Source organism: Porites lutea, chromosome 10, assembly GCF_958299795.1.
Source record: "Porites lutea chromosome 10, jaPorLute2.1, whole genome shotgun sequence".
Classification (NCBI taxonomy): Eukaryota; Metazoa; Cnidaria; class Anthozoa; order Scleractinia; family Poritidae; genus Porites; species Porites lutea.
The window spans coordinates 727,549-754,509 of record NC_133210.1 but is presented as its reverse complement, the minus strand read 5'-3'; the positions used below and the strand labels follow the sequence as shown (position 1 = coordinate 754,509).

The 26,961-nt window shown below is 38.3% G+C and overlaps 1 protein-coding gene across 3 annotated transcripts; it reads left to right on the top strand.

The window, feature by feature from the left end:
* Positions 1-1,919: 1,919 nt before the first annotated feature.
* Positions 1,920-21,605, top strand: LOC140951171 (serine/threonine-protein kinase PAK 2-like). 3 transcript variants are annotated; one of them, XM_073400396.1, is made up of 18 exons: positions 7,084-7,426; positions 7,539-7,627; positions 10,346-10,420; positions 11,420-11,507; positions 14,186-14,265; positions 15,041-15,136; positions 15,649-15,700; positions 15,855-15,941; positions 16,041-16,104; positions 16,303-16,351; positions 17,726-17,767; positions 18,204-18,299; positions 18,909-19,001; positions 19,299-19,398; positions 19,697-19,812; positions 20,270-20,350; positions 20,622-20,759; positions 21,040-21,605. In XM_073400396.1, exons 1-18 carry the CDS (start codon positions 7,270-7,272, stop codon positions 21,124-21,126), a joined length of 1,590 nt encoding a protein of 529 aa, XP_073256497.1. In that variant the 5' UTR covers positions 7,084-7,269; the 3' UTR covers positions 21,127-21,605. The 3 variants fall into 3 exon arrangements, with proteins under 3 accessions (XP_073256496.1, XP_073256497.1, XP_073256495.1); XM_073400395.1 differs by lacking the exons at positions 7,084-7,426; positions 7,539-7,627 and adding an exon at positions 1,920-2,306; XM_073400394.1 differs by lacking the exons at positions 7,084-7,426; positions 7,539-7,627; positions 10,346-10,420; positions 11,420-11,507 and adding exons at positions 11,558-11,603; positions 12,276-12,725.
* Positions 21,606-26,961: the final 5,356 nt, after the last annotated feature.

The window sequence follows — 26,961 nt, the reverse complement described above, 5'->3', positions numbered from 1 at the left end:
ATGTTAAAAAAGTTAGAAGGTTCTCAGTGGGATTGTGGGACGTTTAACTTTTTTTTGGCCTTTGTACAGCTGATGGTTGATTTCTCTTCGTTAGATAAAGCATCTGTAGGAAAGCCTGTCCGGGATAGAAAAACTGAGTTCAAAAAAGAGGCTGAAAAAAAGTCCATCAGCCATGCCGCACGAGACAAGACACGTGACAAGATCATATTGCGATCTAGACACTCTCTTAAAACCAAATTGCGGCCACAAATTTTTCTTACCTTTAACTTTTCTCACTACTAAAGGTAAAAAATTTCCACCTTTTTTTGTTTTTACGCCTAACGAATAAATTTTCGGCCATTCTACAGCTAACGGTTAACATTATTGAGACCCTCTCAGAAAAATGGATCAATTTATCAAAGCTCGTTTAGGATTGTGATTTATTTCATTTTAATTTCATAAGGCTGCGTGTTTTTAATTTTACCTAATAAAACGTTATTAAAATATAAATTATAAAGAGTCATTAAACAATTGGCCAGCCGAAGCAAAAACGTACCGCTACTTTTCATTATCTGTCTACCCTAATCTTGAGAAATAACAAAGAAACAAGTTGCGCGTTTTTTGCGCGGGGGTACTTCCCTATATAAGCCATATAGGATATGTGCCGTCCTAAAAGGTAGGGTTTTTGCGCTTTTCTGGTCTGAAAACGGGTATAAACTTGGCTAATTTTCGTCTGGAATCGGGCATTGATTTTAAGGGAACTACGGAAGTGTACGAACGTATTTATTGTTTCAACTCCAAATGAGTAAGAAAGAAAGAGAAATATGCGAATTCGAAATGGATTTTGAAAAATATTTTTTTCTTGTTGCTGTTCTAATCTAAGTAATGATGACATAATTTCTTAAACGCCAGGTCTGAAAAAGTCTGAAAAGGGGTATGGATTTTAGAGGACAGGTCTCAAAACGGATGTGAAAAATGACATTTTTTGGTCTGAAATAGAGACAGGATTTGGAGAACCTGGCGGCACACCCTCACCAAGAATTCCTGGAAGTACCTCCCTCCCGGGGTTTTTGTCGCTCGTTTTACCGTACCTTAAGACCCGAAAAATCACGTGACTTAAAAACAATCGATTTTAATGGATCTTTCAAATGTGCCAAGCACTATTATGTTTACGGTAATCTACAATGCTATTTACCGCCTACTGCAGTTTTTAATGCGAAGATATGCCATAGAACACCAAATCGGTCTATTTTTGAAGAAGCAATGTGTTTCCTGTTCGCGTCAGCGCTTTGCCTTAAATCCCTTGAAATCCGTCACAGAAGAACTAATTGATTAAAACAGATACAAATCGTTTGTCAGGAGACCTCACCTGGTATGGGCTCTGAATTCAGACAACAAAAGCCTGAGTCAGTGTACAGCATTCTTTCCATTCGTCCAATATTAGAACTAACAAACTTGTGTAATTATTTCTCGATGGGAATGTTGGGTTCAATGTAGCAAAAACTGGGCAGTCGGTATCTTCAACAGCTTTCAACCCAAACTACTCAGACCACTGACTGATCGATCAGGATATGACTCATGTTCTTCATATCAGTTTCAACCCGGGAAATCCGCCAGTCGGAGTGGAGTATAACTATAAACAAAGGGTCATTAAAATGTTTTATAAAAAACTATTTCACACGTACCGAGCGTAAAGCACGCATATTTCTCACGAAGCCTCAAGATCTTCGTCAAAGACTTGCAAACAAACCAACTAAAGAAATCAATGACATTTTTTTCTGTCAGTTGGTCAGGTGTATGTAAAGACAGCAGCCATAATCGTGATAAAGATCTGGACGTCATTTCGGATAATTATCAATCACTGTATCTTACTGGAGAATTTACACCCATGATTGAGTGACCTGTTTTTAATTTCATGCTTGACAAGTCACGTCATAATTTTCTTCCGTTGTTTTCAGTTGTTGTTTTTAGACAGCGAAAAATTTCATCTGTTTGCGAGAGGATCTGAAACATGCTGCCCTCCCCACTGAGGTATATTCTGAAGAAATTTGCCCTCTAAGATGGAGTTCCCTATCGTTAACGCTACGATCAAACTGTCGCCGATAAAGAAAGAGAAAACAAAGAAGACAGGGAGCAGATTTGTTGTAAAAGAAGTAAAATCCGCTAATCAACCAAAGAATCCGGTGAAAGCTTGCTCGAAGGTAGTCGAAGTAAGTGTCCCTCGAGAGGCGCTAAAAAACAGAACCAGGCCGCATTATGAACAACAATGTGACGGTTCGTCAAGTGTTCCTCTGATAGAAGTCAATATCAACAAAGTTGGTTTTCAGGTAAGACGCGGTATGTTTAAAATACGTAATTCGAAGTTTTCCAATCAATGCTTGTAATTTTCCCGGGGGGGGTATTTGGGTTAATTTTTGCTAGGTATGTGCCACTGGCCTCTCAGAGCCCTTACCCCATTATAGTCCATTCTGTGGCCACTTATAGACCCCATCATATTCACTTTCGGGCAAATATGTAATTTTCGCCATTCCAACTTAGCCACTCAATGAGGAACGCTTTAATTACTTTTCATACTTTTCATCTACAGTACAAAAAGTTTGGTACGTTTGCTAACCGTAAATATGAAGAACTGTCTTACCCCTAAAAATCCGAAAATGTGCAAACCCATTCTAGTGACTCTATTGAAAATGCAACCCCATTATGGTCAATCCAATCGTGATCATGCCACCCCATCCAGCGGCACATCCCCATTAGCCTCTTGTAAGAAATTACCCACCCCCCAGGCAACCCCAGGGTAACTTTATAAACAAGGTTTATAGAGGTCACGTAATACAGTCAGCTGTACTGTCAGATTGCTCAGTATGGGTGACGATTCCGATGAAGACTAAAGACTGATCAAGACATAACAGAAGAATACGTGATCATCTTTATAAATGTTTTTAAAGTGTCTAAAAACAAACAGTTATTCTCTTCATCTCCGACAGACATCTAAATAAGAGTTAGAGATCTAAATAAATGCCAGCGACGTTGTGTTCTGTTTTAAAAGCTAGATTTCTCTGAAATCAAGACATTTTTTGTAAATTTCTTTATGCACAGCCCTAAGCGATACCTGAATGGGCGAATATAGTGACTTTCCGTCCCAAAGACCCTAACCTAACGTCAATTTCTGGAAAATATCTGTTCGGAAGACGATTTGAGATCTAGAATTTTCGGAACATTTGTTCTAAAATTTCTTGCCTGCTTGCCTCTCCTAAGATTTTCGAACATCTAAAAAATGGTGTAATTGCCCATTTTTAACAGATTTTTACCCTAAAAAGGTCAGCTAGAATTTTCGGGAACCTTTTTTCTGGCGGAAATTTTCGAAGAGGTAAATTTTGATCCCTATAATTTTCGGATTACTCGAATTTCAGCTAGGAAATCCTAACAGGCGAAAAATTTTTAGGGGACACAAAAATGCCTATATCTACCGTTTAAATACTAAAATACATTCACAATGTTATGTTTAAGTGTTTTGAACTATATTCTCGTTGGGTGCCCCTCAACTGAGACCAAAATGCAATTTACACCCCTAAGCGGGACAACGAGCATCCCCGTCACTTTTATATGGGAGTCCCCCCGGGCCTTTTTGAAGCGTCGACTATGATTTGAATATTTTACGAAGACAGGAGAGCTTTCAGCGTGTCAGTAGGGTCAATCGTGAAAAGACATGTTGACGGAGCTCAAAAACAAACTGCAAGACTGAAGCGTTGAAAAACCTTTGCTGTTTAGCTCGTACTTGTGACAAATTTTACAGAGGGATTTTCTTTTTCATCTTCCACGGTGCGCTACTTTAAACTACGATAACATAAAACGTAGCCCGCGTCGCAAGCAAAGAAAGACCGAGCAACGGGATTCTCAGCTTTGGCCGCGCGAGAAATGAAACGAGCGCCATTTTTTGACTCTCGTTCCCCGTTCTTTGCTCCTAAACCGCACGGAAACCCCGCTTGCTACGCTGGCTGCATAAAATGTTATTTGGTTCTTTTGGGGTAAAAATTAGGACGTAAAGGCAATTAAGGGAACAAACCTTTAACACCTCTTTGTTGTTTTAATCGAAAACAAAACAAAAGTCAAATAGCTCAGTTTTACGCAGTGATGAACAAACTAATTACCCTGAGGCTTGTGATGTATTGATTACAAATAATCATTAGCACTGAGCTTTTATCTCTAAAAACTGCCGTACATTGACACTTTAAATCTGGAGTCCTGCTATTCTAGGATCCTGGATAGCCTGCCCTTTGAGCAAGCTCACTTGTGGACTTCGAGGAAAATTTCGGCGGCGAAGCCGTTAGCGCGTGAGGAAAAGTGCGCTGTGGGCTCCGCCGCCTAATTTCTCCCCAAACTGGCGTAAAAGTGAGCTTGGTCACAGGCTATTGTAGATCCTTCATAACTCATGGGAACATGTGAGCGTGACCGGTCATAATGAAGTGTCCACTACGGGCTAGCTGGCAAAGTTATCTCATAAAAAGATCACACCAGCGCGGATCAGCTAGGCGGTCCTTTTCCCCTTTCAACCTTTTGTTCTCTTTTTACCTACCCGCCAACTTACCAGCTCGCAAAAAAGGAATGCGAATGCCTGATCGCAGGTTAAAAGGATCTTATCCCGAGAAGGCAGAAGCCTTATTTAAGTACATGCCATCATAGGACTCGATTTTCTGGGCCACTTTCACAGGACCACAGTGTCACCTAACTTCCTTTAAACTGCAGTAGGGTCCAGTAGGATTAGAGTTAGCGGCCTCAGTCGGGAGAGCGCTTGACTGCTGCAGAGCGGTACATGATATATATGTCGTGGGTTCGCGGATCCCCTGGGCCTAATCAATACTCCAAGTCTTAAAATAACTGAGAAATGAAGAGACTGCTTTTGCCCTGCCAACGGCTTGTGTGGCTCGGATGACCACGTAAAATGGAGGTCCTGTCTCTAATAGAGAACGTAAAAATAGTGTCTTTAATTAGTAACTTTCGTCCCAAAAACATTGACACTCAAATAAAGCACGTTTTTTCTCATCATTGCCTACATCCTCGAAATTATTCCATTTAAACGGATTTGGCTGGTGTCCGTATGATTCTGATGTCGACAAGGCAAGAGTTGGCCTGTATAGTCAGTACACACAGGGATATAATAACAGATTCCAAGGGGTATAATTTGCATTGCATGTTGCTATAGTTGTGGACCCATAATTAACAATTTTGGACAGCATGATATAATGGCTTATATTCGAATCATATACATGATGGCTAAACCATTTCGAAAACTCGACTGAGTGAGCTTATTCAGAGGGGATCAAGTGATCAGATTTATGGGCTGGGACGCTCTGTTTATTACGCCTTTTGATAATGATAGAAGCTAAAGTTTCGAGTCAAGTCAAATCGCTTATTTTCTTCAAACACAGGAATCTGCTATACCATTAAATGTTATTTCTTAAGTATTGGAGGTTACAGTTCAGAATGATTATTAATCGAGTAAGACCATAAAAGAAGTTTCAAAAATTATTACTGTATTTCATTGTAACTCACCAATACAGAACTTGATTTTACTTCACGGACAGATTAATATAAATTTACGACTTTGCAAATTATGAAAAGACCATCCATGTGACCGTGTCTCCATCAGGTGGTGCCTCTCTTCTTAGGGCGTGTTCGATTGACTGTATTCCGCAATACGAATAAATGGAATAAACTCTAGAAATCAATTGCTTTTTGGTGTTCATTCTCTGATTGCAATATCTAGAAATCTACTAGAATTAAAGTAATCCGATGTATGTAGCGTATTCTAAAAACCACGGTAAAAGAGATTTGTATTAAAACTTTTGCGTATTTCTCATTCTGGAATACGATCAATCGAAAAGACTGAAGCGATGACTTACGATGACCGTTTTGATTCAAAGGCTCACTACGAGGGCCTGCAAATCAGCAATTATTAGTAAGGCTGAGTATAATCTGAAGAATTTTGAAGATTATACTGAAGCCGAATCCAAAGACTTTATTATTTTTTATTCATAGCCATTCATACTTTACACTGCAAAACAGTCGGGATTTTTGCTTAAAATCGGTTTAGCGTAGCTTAAAGAGTCTCACACGCGCGAAGCGCGCAAGCCTCACGCCCCAATCTCGCTCTCAGTTCTCAGCCTCGCTCCAGACCTTTTGATTGACTGCTCGCGCGTACTTGAATACAGAAAAAAACCGTACTGTTTTTTATTCATACTTAAAAAAACAAGGTAAAAGATATTTACCTCGATCGATGGTTAAGTTTTCGCAAGTTGCCTTTATGCAGGGATATAAAGGGATGATTTCGTTCGTTTTTTTTTTTGCAGATGTCCTGCACTATTGACATTATTTTACTGGATATCGGAAACGTCTCCCAAATTTGTCAGCGCTAGCTGGTTATGAAGAAATAGCCTGGGGGTTCGAGCCAATCAGAAATGATTTTGTTAAAAATCGTTCCACAGGTGATGATTCATAAGTAATGGCTGGGGAGGCTAGGTGGGGGACAAAATCGGTTTTCACCCGCTTGTATAACCCCCATCGTGAAATCATGATAAAATGAAACACTTTTTATAGTATTTCACTTCGTCGTTCTCTCCACATGTCCCCAGGCTCTCTGAAAGTTTTTATGTTTTCAATGTAATACCCTTCGTAAATATGTCATCCACCTTATATTGTGTCTATTCGTAGATGATTTTGACAGCCAATATGATAAAAACGTTGACGCACAGGTGATATATATTTCGAAATAGTACAATCAGGAAAAAGAAAGTGTAATATGTTTGAATGCAAAACGAGATTTCCTGTTGTCAAAATGATCAGCTTTTGATTCGATGAGATAAAACCTTCTCCAAGATAAACAAAGAGGCTTGCCTGCGCCTAGCTTCTTATCGATCCATGGATAACAATTTTATAAGCGTCACAGCCTTGCCTTCATATCCAGGAAATATCAAGCTAGTTACGTACATTTCTCAGTGAAATCAAAGCACTCGGAATCCGGAAAGGCAGACAAATTGGACGCATTCTGATTGGCTGCAAATGACTGAGTTAGTTCCCAGTACTTTCCGCGCCATATGTTGGAGGGGGGATTGAAAATACTCGCGCCCTGGCGATGAAACCTTCCCCTAAATATCTTTGCGATTGACCAGCGAAACTCTGAGCATTTGAGTTACGCATGTTTTCAGTGGTGGAATTTTTTGCGGCGTTTTATAGAATAAGAACTCTGAGACAACTGGAGGAGAATTTGGCTGCTAGATAAGTTAACAAAGCAGTATGTCGGACGAAGAACGGCCACCGGCCCCTCCTTTACGTGTAACTTCCACGAAAGATTCTTCGCCTGCATCGAAACCTTTGCCAAGCGCTCCTGTTGATGAGAAGAAGAAGAAAGCATCCACGTTTAAATTCTTTCAGAACAAAGGCGACGAGAAATGTATGTAGCTTGATTTTAAAAATGCTAAATGTGCTCAGAGACGAGAAAGAATCTATTTCTGTTATGGCGTCAATTCGCTAATGTGATAAAAAACAATTATGTTCTACTGTAGATTCGAAGAAAAAGCCTGAAATCTCTTACCCAACACAGTTCGAACACACAATCCATGTGGGCTTTGATCCCGTTACCTCAGAATTCACGGTAAGTAATAAGATTGGCTCGTTTAAACATACTTTCACTTTTTATCGAAGTGCTCGCTTGAGGTTATGAAACGAAAATCGATCTGTCAGCTGTCTTCGATTCGTGTTTGGATCGATTGATTCGAAGCGGTGTCGCTTATTTTCAGACATCACGAACGCACATAACTTATAACCAAGCCTTGATTGAATCTAGGTTGTTTTAATTTCTGCTGTAAATTTCTATCTGCTCGCAAAATTACGTGGTATACCGGCGGAGCAGAGTGAAACTTTACATGTACAGCGATTTTGAAGTGCGATCTATTTCTTCCTGGTTGCAACGCTCTTGATCAAATTCTTCAACACTTTTCTCGAAGGTATATTTATTTAAGCTTACGTTTATACATGTATATATTTTCCTAGAAAGTCCTCGCCCGTGTGTTGTGCATTTAAAATACCCTTACTGCGTTTATTGTCTGAATTTCCTTGACGTTCTTACTTCTGTATGAGCCGGTTCATAGTAGGTGGTCATGCTAAACTTCTTAGACTTGAATAACTATTTGAATTCATTGATCAAATCATCCATAGGTTATAAATGCAGATGTTTGCGTCCTCTTCAAAGTTTCCAAACAAAACTCTTGGGCCATCAAAAGGATCACAAGCGTAGTTACATAGTGGGGTGAAAATGAAATGCATATTAGAAGAGCGCCGCTGGCTATATGGTGTTCTGTTCAGTAAAGTCAAATTTTCCTAGTTATTTCAATATCAGGGCATGAATACTTCAACCACATGACGCGGTAGCGAAATCAGATCCCTCTTTATTTTTGCCCTTTTAAAGTTTATGTAACTCGTTTCAAATTGGGAAAAGCTTTTATCTTTTCGAGCCGGTTTTCATCCAAAATTCCGAAGTTGTCATTAGAACAGGTGCAGAAAATGGAATTTGAAGCAATGTTTGTATTTAAAGAGATTTTCTTCTCATCCTTAGAGATGCAACGATTAAGCTCCACGGTAGATTAAGCTGTGTTGTCTGTTGAGAATTTATGCCACTTTAAATGATTTTTTCTCTTCCTTTTAAGGCTACATTTTACAAATTATAGATTGTGAATTCACTTCATTGGGCAGGTGGAAAGTTGCTGTCACTTTCATGAGTCAAAATTACAGTCTCATTCGTCCATTATTATCTAAGCTATAAATTGAATTCTATCCCTTATGTCACTAATTAAAGTAACACACTATTGTTTTATTCCTGACATCTTCTCAAATGTTTTGAAGCTTTGACACAATGTGCCTGTTGCTGTTAAAAATCATGAAATCATGAATCATGATGCAGTAGCTAAGAGCTTGTAGTCTTGTGATTCCTAGTAATAAGTTAGTTTTAATCAACACAGTGGCACAAACTTATATTTATGTGTGGAAAAACGAGTGGATTCTCATTGCTGGTACAATAGGTCTGTTTTTCATACTTGGTGCTTGATATGGCTCAATCATTTTGATTAAATGTAACTTTGCTCTTCATGTGATTGTTTAAAGAATGAATAATGCACTCATTATGGTAGGTTTAAGGTTTTGGCATTTTTGTTCTGTTATCCGTGAAATATCTTTTTTTTCAGAAGGTTTATTTAGAATATTATAATTTTGTAAAATATTTTGTGTAATAAATTATAATAACATGAGGCTTTATAACCCAATATTTCTCACCTTTTGACATAGCTTCTAGTTTTCATGGTAATGTCTGTTCTTATACAGAGTTGTCAAACATTATTATTTATTCATTGCATTTTTATCGTATTTTATGCGCTTTTGGGACATAACATATGCAGCATGAGCAAATTTTTATGAATGGGTCACCACAAACCACAATTTTTTTATTACTGCAATAAGTATTTGCAGTGTAAGGGTGCTAATAATTATTTTTTAAAAAATGGCAGCCAATTTTTATTTATAACTCTTTGGTCAGCATGTTAATTCATCCCTGCTGGCTGCATAATCATAAATGAGGCCAAAAATGGCTATTAACATGCATGATACCATGAGCAGGAACATTTTGAGATAATGCCTGCAAGCAATTGCATTATACGGTATTTGTACATGTAGCACGGCATTATTCCTTGTTCTTTAATTTAGTCGAAGAAGTATTAGAAATTTCTTGTCTTAACAGCTCTGAGTTTTGGTCCCTTCAACCAGGTCAGCAGTTAGCAATTTCTTTCTCCTTTTCTTGATCTTCCCTATATTGATCTCAGTTTCTCAGTTTCACTTGTCCATAAACATTTTTTGTTTTAATGTCCAGTATTTTGCCTTTTCTTGGTCTTAACCAACCTTGTTTTTGTTCAGGTTATCACAACGAAGTTTTTTAAGTGCACACTGTACTATAAAATGTATAGCAGATGGTTTTTAGAGGCTGTCACTCATGAGCTAAGCGTGGCTTGTAAATAGACAGCTGCCATTACACACAGTCATGTACATGGGTATCTTTTTGGATGTTTGACAGGTAAAACAGTATGCCCTGTGGGACAGAATATCCCCCTTAAGTACTTGTTTTTAAAAAAGGGCATGTCATGTGATCCTTGTCATTAATTGGTGATTGTGCCATTCCCAACAGCAGAAACCTGCTATTCATGGCCATTATTACTTGTACTAACAAATAAGTGTAGTGTCTCTCAATCAGAAGCTGGCTGATGTTTATTTTTAACACTTACCGTGTTATATATTGTACTTTGTTGACTAATGACATCACTGTTGACAGGGGATGCCTGAAGCGTGGGCACGACTTCTTCATACGTCAAATATCACCCAAGCTGAACAGAAGAAAAACCCTCAGGTAAGATCAGTCCTTTCAACTCATTTCCTTACCAAGTGAACGTTCGTAAAAGTTTTCACAATTCTGTCAGCTGTACATGTATATATCCAGGTGAAAGAATAAACATTTCACTGAACAGATCCACTTAGTGTAAAGCAGTGTGGAGAAGCCCTCTGATAATTACCATGGTAAGGATAATACTATGGAAGTGGCCTTCACTGGAAATGTAAATCTCGTTCGATGGTTCAGTCTTTATCCTTGATCTTGATTCAAGTTATGTATAGTCATCTCAAGTTGTTGAGTAAAGGTTTGCAGTAGGAGTTTAGAATTATTTTAAGAGTGGACTGAAGGATTGGGAAAAGCAGAATTTTGAATGGAAGAACTCAACTGCTTCCTGAGAATAAAGGCAATATATTGCAGTGTTTCGTGCCTTGGGCTCTACTCTCTAACACCTCGATTTCAATTTTATATGAAAACTAGCATCTATTGCCCTGTCCACTACTGTGCATAGGGATGATACAGTACCGTTCAAAAGTAAGTTGACAGTCTGTTGTGAGTCTCAATTCTTGATTCCTGTGCGAATTGAGAATTGTGAATCGAGAACAAGTTATCGAGAAACCAGTTGAGGATTGAGTCTCGCAGAGGCCGTTCTGGTTTGCTGAGTCTCGCAGGAACGGATTATCAAGAATCGAGATGCAACAATCAAGGAATCGAGTCTCGATTCTCACGAGGATCGAGAATCGAGTGTCGCCTTACTTTTGAAGGGTACTGTAATAATAATTTTTGACTTTTACAATGTAAATCAAACCTTTGCTTTAACAACATTTAAGCATTTTGATCTGTTGAGGTGCAAGTTTATACTGAATGAAGGAAGATCGTGTCATTGGGAATGGTATCCTGAAAATGTTTAATTGACTTCTGATAAACCTGTGGAATCTCCCTTCCATAACACTGTTACTGGTGCAGTTTTTTTGTATTTTTTTCGGTACTAATATGCTTTAAATAATTCCTTTTCTTCAGGCTGTTCTTGATGTGTTAAATTTCTATGAAGGAAATATTAATAAAGAGGAAACAACCTCTAAGTTTATGACAGTGTCAAAGCCTTATGGTAAGTGAAATTACAGTGTAATATGTTTTTATTTTATATATTATTTGCAGACCTCACCTTTGTAGATGTACCATACACTTTCAAGAACAACCAAGGGTACAATAATAATATGGCAAAATCGTAATTTGGATTGTCAATATTCAAATTTAGGTGAACTGGTAATCAAAAATCCATTTTGTTCTGGATTTCAGAATCCCAGTCCAGATTTTCCAACCACAGCCCCAAGAAAATAGCAAAACAAGATCCATTGTTTCATTGTTTCTTGTTCAAACACACTAAAGCCACTGCTTTATGCAAACTGCTTTTATACAAAATGTACATGTACAGCTGGTACATGTATCCAGGGTGAATCTTTCATCAGAGACATCACAAATGGATCATGTTGAGCTACTTGTTTACATAAATGTATTTTTCCCCCGGTCAGTAACTTATTAAAATCTGCTCTGCTCGTACATTTGTAAGTTTTTATTGTGTGTAGTGTAAAAAGTGTAACCTTGTCAATATCAAACAAAATAATTATATGTGGGCATTTAGGTTTCTTCAATTTTTTTCAATCTCTTTAAATAATTGTATGTGGTTTTAAACTTTTTGGCTTTGTGCTTGCATGTACAGCTTTAAATCTAACTTTCTAAAAGTTTAATCTAAAATTAACATTCTTATCATAAAACATTTAAAAGGATTGAAATATTTTTTGTACTATTAAGCTGTGCAGTAATAGTGTTTGGTTGGTATGAAGCATGTATTTCATTATAATGACTTCTTTTAAAGGAAAAATCCTCACTTCATCATCTGATACTGAGCCTATCTTACGTCACTCCACTCCGTCAGCGTCCAGTAGCCCACAGTATTCATCTGCCTCTGAAGATGCCACTGAACTAAAAATAACTTGTTCACCATTTAGTTGTACTTCTCCTAAGAACAAACAATCTTCTAAAAGCCTGAAAATATTAATTACGGGTAAACGGAATTCAAAGAAGCGCAGGAAATCTTTACCCGCTAGTGGTACAACAAGCAATGAAAGAAGGAAAGCATATAAAGATGAGCGCAAGTCATCTCCTTCGCCAACACGTGCTCTTCTTACATCTCAATCGGACACTTCAAGTTCACTAACTGGGTCATCACCAGGGTCATTAACTGATGAACTTGAGAAATTGATTGTGAGCTCAGAACTATCACCCACTAATAAATACTTACAACACATCTCTTCTGATTTTCAAGGTATTTCCGTCAAGTTCTAACTTTACTACTCTGAATGATTCTCTTAAAGTTCTATAAAATGATGAAGTTTCTCGTAACAGTGATTCATCTTTATTAAAACCTTTAAATATCCAACGCGTTTAGTCAGTTCTAATCAGTTTTAGCGTTGAATATCGATCATCAAGATTGTACTAAACTTTCTCATAGTTGTGCGTACAGGTTAATCAAGAAGGCAGATGTTGTGGGCTACTGGATTCTTTCTTCAACAACGTTGTTTCCTTGCACCTGGCAACTAATAAGCACCCACAATGCAAACCTTTTTTTTGTCTAAAATGCATGCTTGTTATACCTCTTAGTATTCAAAATACTGTGAAGAATTCTTAGTCAGCATCTGACTTCTTTTTGAATCTGTAACATCGTGAACCAAAAATAAAATAAATTGAACAGAAATAAAACATAATTTACAGCACCACTTTCCACTAACTTACAATGACAAATGTGTTGTGATGAATGTGCATTGCATAGAACATTGTAATGTTAGGCCCAGTTCAGATGTCAGATGTCATAAGTGCAACAGTTTTGGTCACCCACACAGTTAACAATCATTACATGACAAAGGTCGCAGCATGTAGCGTATGCATCTTACATTTGCATACTAAAGTTTTTCTGCATATTTTTTCTTATCTCATTACCCTTCTTTGTAAGAAGAGAGATCAGTCTTAACACAAACCAGTATGTTAATTCCCAGAACTGCTTCTTGCAATGCGCAAACCTCTTTAATGTAGATACAGTTTTGCCTTAAAAAAGTTATGTGGAAAACATATGAAGCCATTTCCCTTTCAAATGTCCTCTTAGATTGTTGGATTTAGCAAGTGAGACCTGGAGTCACTCAAGGCATTTAATCAAATACACAATAACACCTATATCTTTTGTTCTAAGAATTGAATTTATTATTCAGGATGGTAGGGGCAGGTGGGGAGGGAGGGGGGGGGTTAAAGATATTGATGAGGATGGGGGAGGGGGGGGTAATGAAAACTTACATACATGTAATGGACCATAATCCACCTTCCACACTTCTTCATAGCTATGAAACACTGAACTCCTTGCAGTGTTTTGCATAGGTAAAATACGCATACAGTGTACAGTGTACATGTATGTGTTTGGGTTCAGTTTTATCATTATGATTTAAAATGTTGTTTCTCTCTCTTTTTTTTTTTGTACAGTAAGGTATGCAATGAGTTTGAAACAAAAAATTAAACCAAAGGTGAAATTGAACCACAGCTCATGTGTTCATGAAGTCATCAAAATTTTGTCCCATAACAGGAAATTTAAACAACCTGTAAAATATTATTCATGCTTATTAATTTATGTTATTTTCTTCTTGTTGTCATCTTTTGTGAAGTCTAAGTGGCCTGCAAAAGTATGCGTGGTGATACATTTGTAGTGTGGTAGATGTAAAGTTTGTTTTGTGTATCATGCAGGTCAAACACAGCCATCGCGTCCTGGAGTTGGAGATCACACGTATGCACCACCTCTTCCGCCACACGCCACGCCTACACATGTAAGACAGTAAATGAAGTTAACAGGGGGTAGTTTATTAGACCATTATTATGAATACAAATATGTTACATTTAACATGGATATAAACAGTTGACATGTTACAAGTCAAAATCATATTCAGGTTAAATTTTTTTTATCCTAGGTTGATTATCTATTTCCTTTGTCTCCTAGCCCTCATTATTCGTGAATTGAGGTTAGGAGACAAAGGCAATTGAGAATCAACCTAGGTGAAAAAATTTTGAGCTTGGGTACCTAACCTAATGGCGTGTACTCTTACTTAAACAATTCCATAACCATTCCAATCCCCTCCTTCTGATTGGCACTGGTTAGTTAGAGTAGGTGCATGCATGTTTTTTTTTTCAAAGAGTTAGAAAATGTTGGTGGTGCAGAGCCACCTTAAGTCTTCATATCCTCATTTTGGGGATTTACAGTAGAGATGCTGAGTACAGCATTACATTCTTTCTTATTCATGTGATCCATACTGAAGGGAAAAAATGGTAGCAAAAATGTTCCAGAGATGCTGCCAATGATATTGTCTGTAGAAGGTGGTCATACAGTCATGGTGTTCATTAGGCATCCAAATCAGAGAATTCCCCATTTACTACACAGAATTCTCCACCCAATGTGTGATAGCCTATGACAATTTTTTGTTTAGATTTAGATATGGAGCCTCTTTCACCTTATTCTCCTGTAATGTTACACCTTTCTTCTGGTACTAGAATTCTTAATGAAAACCCTGACAGAATTTTTTGGTTTTCATGTAATATGTTTGACAGACTTTGGCAGCAGAAAATCACAGTGAACAAGTGAATGAATCTGAAGCGGATGTACCACCAGCCATTCCTTCAAGGCCTGAACACACTAAATCCAAGGTATTTTCTGCAGTAACTGCTTCACTGGTCCTTTTGTGTTTGTGGGCAATACTTCTTAATTCAGCCTCAACCTTGGGATCAAGTTGAAATTTTACAAAAATTTAATAATAATGCACATGGTGGGCTGCTACTAATGGGTGGCCTGTGTGGCTGGTGGGATTAGTTGGCAAGTGTGCAGCATTCAAAACTCAGAAGAAATGTGGCAGCCAACATTTTCCCTCAAGGCTTTGCTGCTGGCTTCGTGTGGCAGCTCTGCTGCCAAGAAAGTACCTTTCTGGGTAGATCAATCCCGCCACCTACACAGGCTACAATACCTACCAGGTACATGTCAGTATCACTGCATGTACTTTGTAAAGTGAGCTCCAATCATTACATGACAAAGTCAAACTCAAGTTGTCCTACAGGAGAGTAAATATTTTCACAGTAAATTAATGGGTCTCTCAAAGGTTTCATCCAGGGAACATGAAGTTAAGGGTTACAAATATGTAAGGATTTTCTTGTTTTAATTTCAGTACATACCAAATGAAGTTTCCATAAAGCCCTTAGCCAAGGAAGATGATAAAGGTAATCCATGTTTTGTTATAGATAAACTTGTGAAGGCTTTTTGTTGTGTTTATGCTGGATACAGGTTTACAAGGTTTTTTTAAGTTGCTGTAACCACTTATTTTGCTGCAAATTTGTGTTCAAAACAGTGTCTCAATTCTTTTTTGTGTTTCAGTGGCTTCACATGATCAGCAACAAAAGCCACAAACAAGAGATAGGAAGAAGAAAAAGATGTCAGATGAAGAGATTCATAGCAGATTACGTACGTCAATTATCTGTTCTCTGTCAGTTTCGTTTAGAGACTGAAAGTAACAGATGTCCGTACAACAGCTGATATTTAATGTGTGTATTTTTATTTCAGGTACCATAGTTAGTGTTGGAGATCCCAAAAGGAAATACACAAAATTCGAAAAGATTGGTCAGGGGTAAGAATTAATTATTGAACGAACTCATTTTCTTTTAGCAAGGTTTGCACATGTCTTGAAAACCCTTGAAAACCGTTGAAAACCCTTGTATTATAGAGTCCTTTTTCAGTTGAATATGATTTGTTGCAACAAATGCATTACATTAGTCATCCATAGACCAGAAAAAATTAAAGTTAATTTGTTATTTGCACTTTGCAGGGCATCTGGTACAGTTTATACAGCTATTGAAATAGCAACTGGACATGAGGTAATAATAAAGACTTTAAATTAGTGCATTTCTATTTCAAGTTCATTTGCTTTGTTACAGTTAATTATTTTTAGTAGCATTACAGCTCTTTTGGATAACACATGACCTGCATTGTGGAAAACGTTTCAGGATTTTGGGTTTATCTTTGACGTCAATCAAACTGTTACCACAACATCCAATTCTTGCTTGTCAAATGAGGGTGGCAATAATGAGCAGAAGTTGCAAAATTAAATGTTGGCGGGAACGTACCGATTTGTTTTCACCCTTCCATATCTGTGTTTCTTCTGGATTTGAAAGCTCTATAGGAACAATTTCACTTTGGGTATCTTAACTTGCCATGTTTCAGTAAGAAGGTACGGAAACTTTAGAGCTTAAACATGAAAAGTTTACATCACACAACAGAACATCAAAGCACAAATCCTCCCAATTGACGAGGCACAGAGCAGGAAAACTTACTGCTCTCTTCAAAACCACGCAAACTCTGATGTTCAAAAGCACTGAACACTCAAAACGGATGGGAATCCACCAATCACAAATCACAAACCATGACCTTTCAAACCTGTTTAAGTAAACTTTTGTTTCCGAAGAGGTTCGCTAGAAAGCGTTGAGCCTTCAGATTTTGTTTGACGTCGCAGAAACACCCAAAATGCAAAGACATTTTTGACGTCATAGGTCGTGTGTAACAATTGGAAAGACTATTTATACCAGGCCCCAGTTGTTCAAACGTTGGATAGCGCTATCCAGTGGATAGGTATTAGCGAAACCAATTGCATTATCCACTGGATAGATTTTTATAGTGATTTTTATTTTTTTATAGCGCTTTCCAACGTTTGAACAACCGGGGCCAGAAGTTTATCTGTACTGTAGGTTGAAAGCATTATCTAGTCAACTCTCTGTGAAAAAAACTTTTTGATGGACACCCAGAGTCCTTCCCTACCATTCCTCAGATTTTTTTGACTCTCTATAAGGTATACATGCAGACATCTCTAAGATATGGATGCTTTGTTTAAGCCCCAGTAGTATTCAGAGAGAGTTGATTACTAACAATGCTGAATACTTGTACCAATGCTGAATACAGTCATGTACCAATGCATTTCTGTTGCTTTTCTTTCATAACAATAAATATTGTGTATTTTTGCATGTCACATGTAAAGCACAATATTTAAGAAAAGCCAAAAACACACGTCTATGAGCAGAAAATATAAACAAGTAACACCTAGCTAGATAATGTTGCAACTTTTTGGTAACCTCATGATGCCATTATCAAGGAATTGGAAATAAATAAATGCAATTTTAAAAAAAGCACTCTAAATTTCTAATGAGTTTACAATGTATGAAATTGCCATATTTTGTGTGTTTTACTTTACTATCCAGGTGGCAATCAAACAGATGAACTTGTCACAGCAGCCAAAGAAGGTAGTGTGCAGATTTGAACTGATTTATACTCTAGACATTCATGCATAGTATAAAAAAACATGACTGGTGGTGCAAAATAAATTCCTGAACTAAGATCTACAGTTGTTTCAACAAATTTTAGCACAGTGGGCTCATCCTGATACCTCAGTAGCTTTGTTGTCATTTTTTTAAATTTTATTTCATGTAGTTGTTGATTTGTTTATTTGCTCACACACTGACTCAATAGGTAGACTGAATAACTAGGTATGATTTACTTTGTACAGCATCAGACATTTAAAATTATAATAATAATAATCAGTGGATTTAAAAGTAACACCCATCACTGCATAAAAGTAATGTCTCTTGGAGTGAAGTGGAATGGAATTTATTAATGGTTCAAATTATACTTTTAAAATCAACTAGCAAACATTAACACCTGCTGCTCTGTTTATTTTAGGAATTAATTATCAATGAAATTTTGGTGATGAGGGAGAATAAACATCCAAATATTGTCAACTATGTGGATAGTTACCTTGTGGGAGAAGAGCTTTGGGTAAGTCAACACTTATTGAAGTTATAAATATATAAAACTAATCATAAATGGGAGCTGCGGGGTGAAGATTTATATGAAAGAAGATCATAATAATGATAATAATAATGCCTTTATTTAATGAGGGTAACACTAAATAGCCCAAGGCTAATAAACTTGTGGCCCTCAAAACACAATCTTACAAATATTTAATATCTATACTAATAAAAACACTAAAAAACTATTTACAATGTCTAGGTATAAAAGATTATAGAATAGAAAGACACTACTATGTAGATGTAACTTTTGCAGTTGTGAAAAGAAAGCAATTCAGGCTTGTACAGGATTCAAACCCTTGACCTCTGTGATACCAGTGTAGCGTTCTACCGATTGAGCTAACAAACCAACTGGGAGAAGGGTTCGAATCCTGTACAAGCCTGAATGTTTTTTCAGGCTCTCTTTTTGCAACTGCAAAAGTTCTGTCTATAACTGCGTTGATCTTCTTCCATATGATTGAACACTTATTACCTCATCATGTTACTGCGGAATTTACATATAAAGTTACAGTTGCATTCTTCTAGGTGTTACTTTTATTGTTCTTCCTCAAAATGTTTGGTTTATTCTCCTCACCAGGTTGTTATGGAGTATTTAGCTGGGGGCTCATTAACTGATGTTGTCACGGAGACATGTATGGATGAAGGACAGATCGCATCCGTTTCTAGAGAGGTAATTGCACAAGACACAAGATTTTAAATAATGTGTTATTTTCTTAGTTGATGGTTACTCCTAGGATGCCGGCACGAGTGGGTGGAATGTGACCAACCAGGTCAGCTGAGTTTGAATTGGACTGTTGATGACAGTGACTGATGTTTCAATAATCTGCGTTGAAGTCAATGGATGTTTCTTCCTCCCCACCTAACCCCCCTCTCCCTCTCCCACTCTGTCTTTTTGGTTGTCCATCACCCTGTTGAGCTGTATCAATATCAGCATGACTAATTCATAACATTTTGCATTGTGATATAGTGCCTTCAAGCCTTAGAGTTTCTGCACAGCAATGGAGTAATTCACAGAGATATAAAGAGCGACAACATTCTGTTAGGAATGGATGGTCAAGTCAAACTTAGTAAGAATCTTTAAGCTCTATTTTGCTGCTTTTTCAAATTGCCTCCACACCAGTCTGTAAGTGTGCATACAGTACTGTACCGTTTTGTGGTTCAATTTTATCCTCAGGGTAAATTTTGCTTTCCTTTTTTTCCTGTTACCATACAAAGGAAAAAAAATTGCTTCAAGGGTACATGAGGATAGAGTGTGTGGTTGTAGTTATGCCCTAGTGTCAATACATGTAAGTCAGCTTTGCAGTTTTACTTTTTTAATAGTTAGAAGTACTGATGGAAGGATATTGTTTCATTTCTGTTGTTTAGCTGATTTTGGTTTCTGCGCACAAATAACACCGGAGCAGTCAAAACGTTCTACCATGGTAGGAACACCTTATTGGATGGCGCCTGAAGTGGTGACCAGGAAACAGTATGGTCCTAAAGTGAGTTTTTATTCGTCAGTTTATATCCAACATTAATGTACCCAAACATTGATTTAAGCTAATAATTGCAGGTGACCAGAGTATCCACCAGCCCTAATACCCTAATCTATAGGTTGGTATTATGGCAGCATTCCCAGCACTTTTATGTGGCCATCATTGGTTTGAATTAAGGAATGCATAGAACACAATCTGATCATGCACATTATTTTGTACTCTCTATCACTCGAAACTTATCGTGTGCATTTTGATCTTCTACCTTGTTGTGTAACTTATGCAAAGCACAGCATTCTAGAAAAAACATTTTGACTTTTGATCTATCACCCACACTCCCTAATTTTTGGTTATTACTAGTATTGTCAAAGGGTAGATAATAAAACTGTGGTAGATCTTGCCACCCTCTGTAGACATGGCACTCCAATACATGCCGGCTGATCTCTGTGGTGTTTCTCTGCTGTAGGTGGACATATGGAGCTTAGGAATTATGGCAATTGAGATGGTAGAAGGTGAACCACCTTATCTGAATGAGAATCCTCTTAGAGTAAGTACAGTATCAGTCATCTGAATGATTTGAATCATTGTTGATGAGACAAGTACTGTTTGTATTGGTTGTATGATTATTGTATGGATGCAGCATTTTATTTCCATGTCGTTGACGTTCATAATAGTGAGCATGTCTGTGCCCAAACTGTCTTGTTTGGAACTTGGAATCCTCTCAAAGCTCTCTTAAGGTAACCATAATGCAGGAGCTTACCACAGCCAGAAGTCTTGTTACAAAGTGACATTGTTGTTATTGTTTTGTTGCTCTGCAGGCTTTGTACTTGATAGCTACAAATGGCACACCAGAACTCGCTCACCCAGAAAAACTATCTCCAGTATTTAAGGATTTCTTGTCACAGTCTTTGGAAATGGATGTAGATAAACGGTTAGGCGCCAGGGAACTGCTTCAGGTAAGCACACCTAACTATTCCTTTGGCTTACCCCTTAGTAAGAACCGATCTTATGTAGTTAAATTTATGTGTATTATGGTGTAACAATTATTGCTGCAAAATTCTGGATTTTTTTCAGCTTAATTAATTTCAGAAGATTTGATGCACAGATCCGAGAAGTGTCTTATATTTTGCTCATTTTGTCCAAGTTATCCCTATTTTTTGCTCAAAACCAGAAGATCAACAAAATTATCAAACTATAATTATTATTTTAATTCTTGTCGTTTATTATTTCTTACAGCATCCATTTTTAAAGCAGGCCAAACCACTTGCAAGTCTGGTGCCACTCATTCTCGCTGCTAAGGAAGCCAGCTCCAGAAATTCGTAGTCAACTTTAAATTCCTTTTAATGCTTGCTATTCGGTTCAATCAGAAGCAAACAGAAATTCATTAGAGTTTATTTTTACACAAAATGTTATTTTTATTGGTTAATTTCATGGACAGAAGCTTTTAGAAGTTTTTGTTTGTTGCTTTACGAGCATGTACAGTGATGAAATAATGCTTTTTAGTTGTCTTTGTTTTTATAATCTATTCTGTAAATTTTATTCAGCAACATTTTACCCTATTGTGAGCAAAAGGATTTCGTGAAGAGCGTTAATAAGTAGTTGTCTTCATGAAATTCTGCCTTGTCTATAAGGAAATCCTCCAAGATAATTCATTGATATTATCAGATAATTTAAATCTTTAAAGAACAGGGTGTGGTAATAACCAGATACCTACCTACTCGTGGTAGTAAATCGTAATACAGGTGTGTGAGTAATATACACCTGTTCTATATCAATAAAACCAGTGGTGTTAAAAAAGGAAACTGTCATTATAATGGGCGGGGTGCTAAATATGGGCTAGCCTGCGTAGCAGTGCTTGTAAGTGATATAGGCGCAAGAAAGAACAGGGTGCGCGAGGGGTACTTACTAGCGCCTGCTACGCAGGCTAAATGTGGGCGGGGGTGGCGAGCGATGTGCTATTTCTTTTGTCATCCGCTTCGTTGAGGGAAGTATAATGAAGAAAAAAGACCAGTGTGGCGCTTACCATAATTGCTGTTCTTTGCGCTCTCCGATATGGCGTTTCGTGTTGAGTTAATTTAGTAGGCGTGAAGCCAAAAGTTGGAGGAAAGGCCTGTGTTCGTTTTACCTAATGGAGAAGGTGTTTGAAACATGTGCGTGGCGTTTTCCTCACGCTAAAAAATTCACCATTTTGAACATCTGGGAAACGTCATGAGCTATCCCGAGCGCTCCATCAGCAGACTGAGTCATGTCAAGAGTACTTGGGCTTTTTTTTGTAATAAGATGGCAGAAGTGGGAGGTGATAGTTGGTGCTCTTTTCTCCACTGTAGGAGCGTGAGGGAAATAGCAAAGTGAAGAATTTGACTGGCGTTTTTTTTTAACTTGGTCCATATCAGGGGAATTTTTCTTAATGTGTGGCTTGGCAACAGAGAGACCTGGTAGCGCTTAGATATTTTCTCCAACCTTGAGTAGGGATAAACCCACCCTACTTGTAATCCCGACAATCCTTCATGTTTTCTTGTCTTTATGTACCTGCCACGTTTACAACCTGAAAGTTCGACCTTGGACGCGAGTTACCCCCATCAATACTAGTTGGGAACCATCCAAGCTGATATGATTAATAATATTTAGTGTTATCCACGTTTCATTCTTGCCGAGTCCCTGTGTGGCGTCTACCCAGGCCTTCTCGGGCAATGTATTTCGGTGACGTATCCGAGATAAACGGCCGGGCTTAGGGACTAGGCAAGGTTCATTCTATATTCTCCACTGTTTGTTTTTGGTAATGGCCAGGGTTTAATAAAATGAGCTAAAACCCTGGTTGCCCTGTGCCTCTCTTTCAAAGTTAGGCTAAGTGCGAAAATGGTTTTTAAATCTCATTAAAACTCATTTTACAAGAAAGATTTTGCACTTAGCCTCGTTTTGAATGTGAGGGTTGAGTTCAAGAAACTGGGAATTGGCTTAACTTAAGGAGTGGAATGCGAAAATGACCTTTTTTTCAATTTTCAAATATAATCTTATTGTTGACGTATTATCGGTGTCATTCTACAAACTGATAGCAAGAACAAGCAAAAAACAACGAAAAATTAACGTTTGAAAAAAGGGCCAGTCCCTTTATTACGCAAAACTTCAATAACACTAGTGAATAGTTTTCATGCAGCAAAAATTTGAATGGGATTTGAATTTTTTGAATTTCAATTTTACCGTAAATGATCGATTAAGCGCCGAGGCGCTTATTTCATTTTCCCCGTTAGACGAGAGCGATGCTTAATTCAACTACGGTTAAAACACTGAGGGGAAGTTCCCGTAGAGAGAATAGAGTGAGGCGCGTACTTGGCATGCCCGCACAATTTCGAATAAAATATACCCAGCGAGAGAGAGCCATCATAGCCGGGAGTACCACCCCTAGGACTTGTATTCCTTAAGCCTGATGCTGTTCTGACCGATGAACAACAAGGTTACTTTCAAAATAAATTGTGGCGTTGTGGATGGGGGACTGTTTGGAAGAGTTAATTTAGGAAGTCCGTCTTTGGATTTTAACATCTGGATTTCAGTTTCAGACTGGGCCTAACATTCAAAATTCGGACTAAGTGTTTGGATTTCTAAACTGAAATCCATATCGCAGTGGGAATTCTTTTTTTTTGGCAAAATGCTTTTTTATTTACTAAATGAAATTTGTTAATCCTAACATTCTCATAAACAACTACGGTAGATTCTTTTCAATGGGCTTAATGCGCCCTTCCATTGTTTTGAACAGGTTATTATTTTCAATAATTGGAAGGGCAGGTCACGGACGTGGAACAGGAGATCATTATTACGAATAATAACCTTCTGTTTCACTTCAGTGGCCACAATAATGACCTGCTGGTTCTAAAACAATGGAAAGGCTCATTAAATCGGATAACTCCCTCGCTCCTCGGCCTCAGGGCTCAGGCATTATCCTATATATAGGGTATTCACAATTGATCCTTAAATAATACTTGTAAGAAAGGAAGCTATGCGACATAATTTTAAAAGGAAGAAGACAACAAAAACTATGCATAAACGAAATTTATTCACACGCAGGGGCCAGTTTTCTCAAAAACTTGGTCAATAACTTTAAGTAATAATATAGAACTATTATATAACAAAATTAATCGGCAAAAATCTGAATTCGGTGGTTTCTATGGTCAGACACAACTATTTTACCATCAGTAAGAACTGCAGTGGAGGCTGGTCCATTAAAATCCCCAACAGTGCTGCCGCGTTTTCCAAACTCAGACAAGAACATTCCACTTAGTTTGAATATCTGAACCCGGTGATTTCCACAGTCACATACAATCAAGTTTCCATTTTTGTCAATTGACAGGTGACGGGGTTCATATAATTCCCCATTCTCGTCCCCTTCCTCTCCAAATTTATAAAGAAAATTACCTTCTGCATTAAACACTTTAATACTGTGATCACCGTAGTCTGATACTATTAGATATTGATCCTTCTGAATACAGTGGCATGGGTCAACTAACAAATCTTTTCCAAACTTTTTTAGGAACTGGCCACTTTGACTGAAGATCTTGATTAGGTGGTTATATGAGTCAGCAACAATAATGTTACCTTCACTGTCTGCACTTACTCCCCATGGAAAATCAAATTGCTGATCAAGATCAGTTCCCTCACCAGTAATCTGGGAAAGGTACTCCCCCTGTCCAGTGAATATTTGCAGTCGGTTGTTACTACTGTCTGCCACTACGATGTTTCCATTATTTAAATAAGTTATACCAGTGGGAGAGTCAAACTCTCCCTCTTTTACACCCTCATTTCCAAAACATTTTAAGTAAGTTCCATCACTACTAAATAACTGAATCCTATTATTACTATCAGTTACTGCAATTTGGTTTTGTTCATTCACTGCCACACCCCAAGGATCATCAAACATTCCGGGAGACGAACCTTTCTGTCCAAACGACAAAACCGGTTGATATCTTCTGCTCGTGTTCCTCTTCTGAAGCGCCTTCTCTTTCACATCTTCAATGTCATGATCTTGAAAATCCTTAATCGCCAGCACACGGTGGTCTTTATTCGCTCGGATAATGTTATGAGCAGCAATGCAATCGTCGCACCAGAAGGAGCAACATTGAAAGCAATAGAAACTTTGGTGGCTGTTTTTTTCGCAGTTTCCACACTCTCCAGCGGCTTTACATTCTGGAATGGCCCTGATGACTTCCACCAAACTGTTCATTTGAAAGTTGGCAGGCAACTCCTTAGGATAACCGCTCCCAGGAACTTGAAACTTCCTGCGACATTCTGGGCATGTAATCTCGCCATGAATGCCGCTACTCGCTTGCTGAAGCTCATTTAAGCAATGGAGGCAAAATGTATGAAAGCACGGCAATATTTTTGGATCAGTAAACGGGCTCATACACAAGGAACAGGATACTTCTTTGCGTAGCTTGTGAAGTAAGGTTCGTAAATCCATTCCTGAGTTCGCAAAGAGACGGAGGCGAAGGTTTGACTGAAAACGCCTCAAATCAGGGGCCCTTTGCAAAGAAAACGGTTACATATAGAGCACAAAAAAACACCTTGCTGAATGGCAAACAACGCTGAGGGACCTTGAAAAGAAAGGACATTACAGCTTTTTGAATAATGTAATCTCCTTGTTTTTCTAATTCCACACCACATCGTTCGCCTTCCAGCGAGGTGTTTTTGTCCCATGTGACAGTTTCTCTGCAAAAGGCCCATCGCAAACTTTCGTGAAAAAAAAAAAAACAATGACAAACGATAACACAGTGCGACAACTGTACTCCTGGGGCCACCTTAACAAAATAAACCAACTGGATCACAGGAAACTAAAACAACACATTCCTGTTCATTCCTAGAAAGTTGTTTTTGCGCCATAAGCAGTTTGTTGGAAACAAAAAACCACTAGAAGTGTTAAATATAGTTTGCTACACAACCGTTTTTAGTGGGGAGGAGCGTTGCGTGACGACACTAAAAACGGCTGTGTAGCAGACTATGTTAAATACTGATAGTAGGAGAATTTTCATTGGTATGCTGCCCCTCTATGGCACACGCGGGAATACTAAGATGAGGGCGAAAATAATTCCCGCGTATGAGAAGAAGTGCAGCAAACCGGGTTTTCGTCGCTGAGGGGAAGGGGGGGGGGGGGGGGGGCGAAAAACGCAAGTATGTATGCCCTCTCGGGGCATGAACGCAAAGAAAAGCGATCTGATCAGTGAGGTCGACCAGTGATCCTGATGTTCGCAAAGCATTTTTAAAATACTACGCTCAATACCCAGGGGTAATGCAAGGGTCCCAGGAGGGAAAACGTGCTAAGTTTTGGGGCCCGCGTGCCCATCTCGGAGCAAACACATCAATGAAAATAGCAATCATTTCCAAGAAATAAAAACTTATCATAAAATAATGACAATTTTCTAAAATACATCAACAGCGTCTTCCTCCCACAGTTTACTTTTTATTTTCTAAAGAAGACCATAGAGAGTTTAAGCTTCACGTATACGGCAAACGGCAAACGTCGGATTCCAGTTGAGAATTTCTCAGAATATGAAATGAGCAGATGAAAAGGTTCAAAACAATTCTTGTGGATAAAAAAATTGCGTGAAACTACTGATCTATCATCCTCGGAGACCCAGGGGCAGATAGTGGGGACGAGGGATAGTCTAAACGAGCGGAAAAATGTGGCACGAAGAAAAGGAAAGAACGGCGGGAAGAGCCCCTGGGGACAATGTCTTACCAGACCAGTTCCAAACGGTCGCCGCAGTTCTGGCTTCTGATTGGTGCCAGAAAACTTGTGTTTTTCTGGCACCAATCAGAAGCCAGAACGGCGGCGACCGTTTGGAACTGGTCTGGTAAGACATTGTCCCCAGGGCCTCTTCTCGCCGTTCTTTCCTTTTCTTCGTGCCACATTTTTCCGTCCGTTTAGACTTTCCCTCGCCCCCTTTATATGCCCCTGGGTCTCCGAGGATGCTGATTTCTGTGTAGAAATAATGAACAGTAAACGACAAGTTACGGGAAAACTTGGTCACGCAATACAGATCCGCGTTTGCCGTTTGACGTAAACGGGAAGCTTAACCTCTCCCATAACAGCTTGGGCCAAGAAAAGTTTAACGTTACGTTACCATGGTGACAAGATTCCTGCAAAATTCCTTCAAAATTCCCGGATCTCAA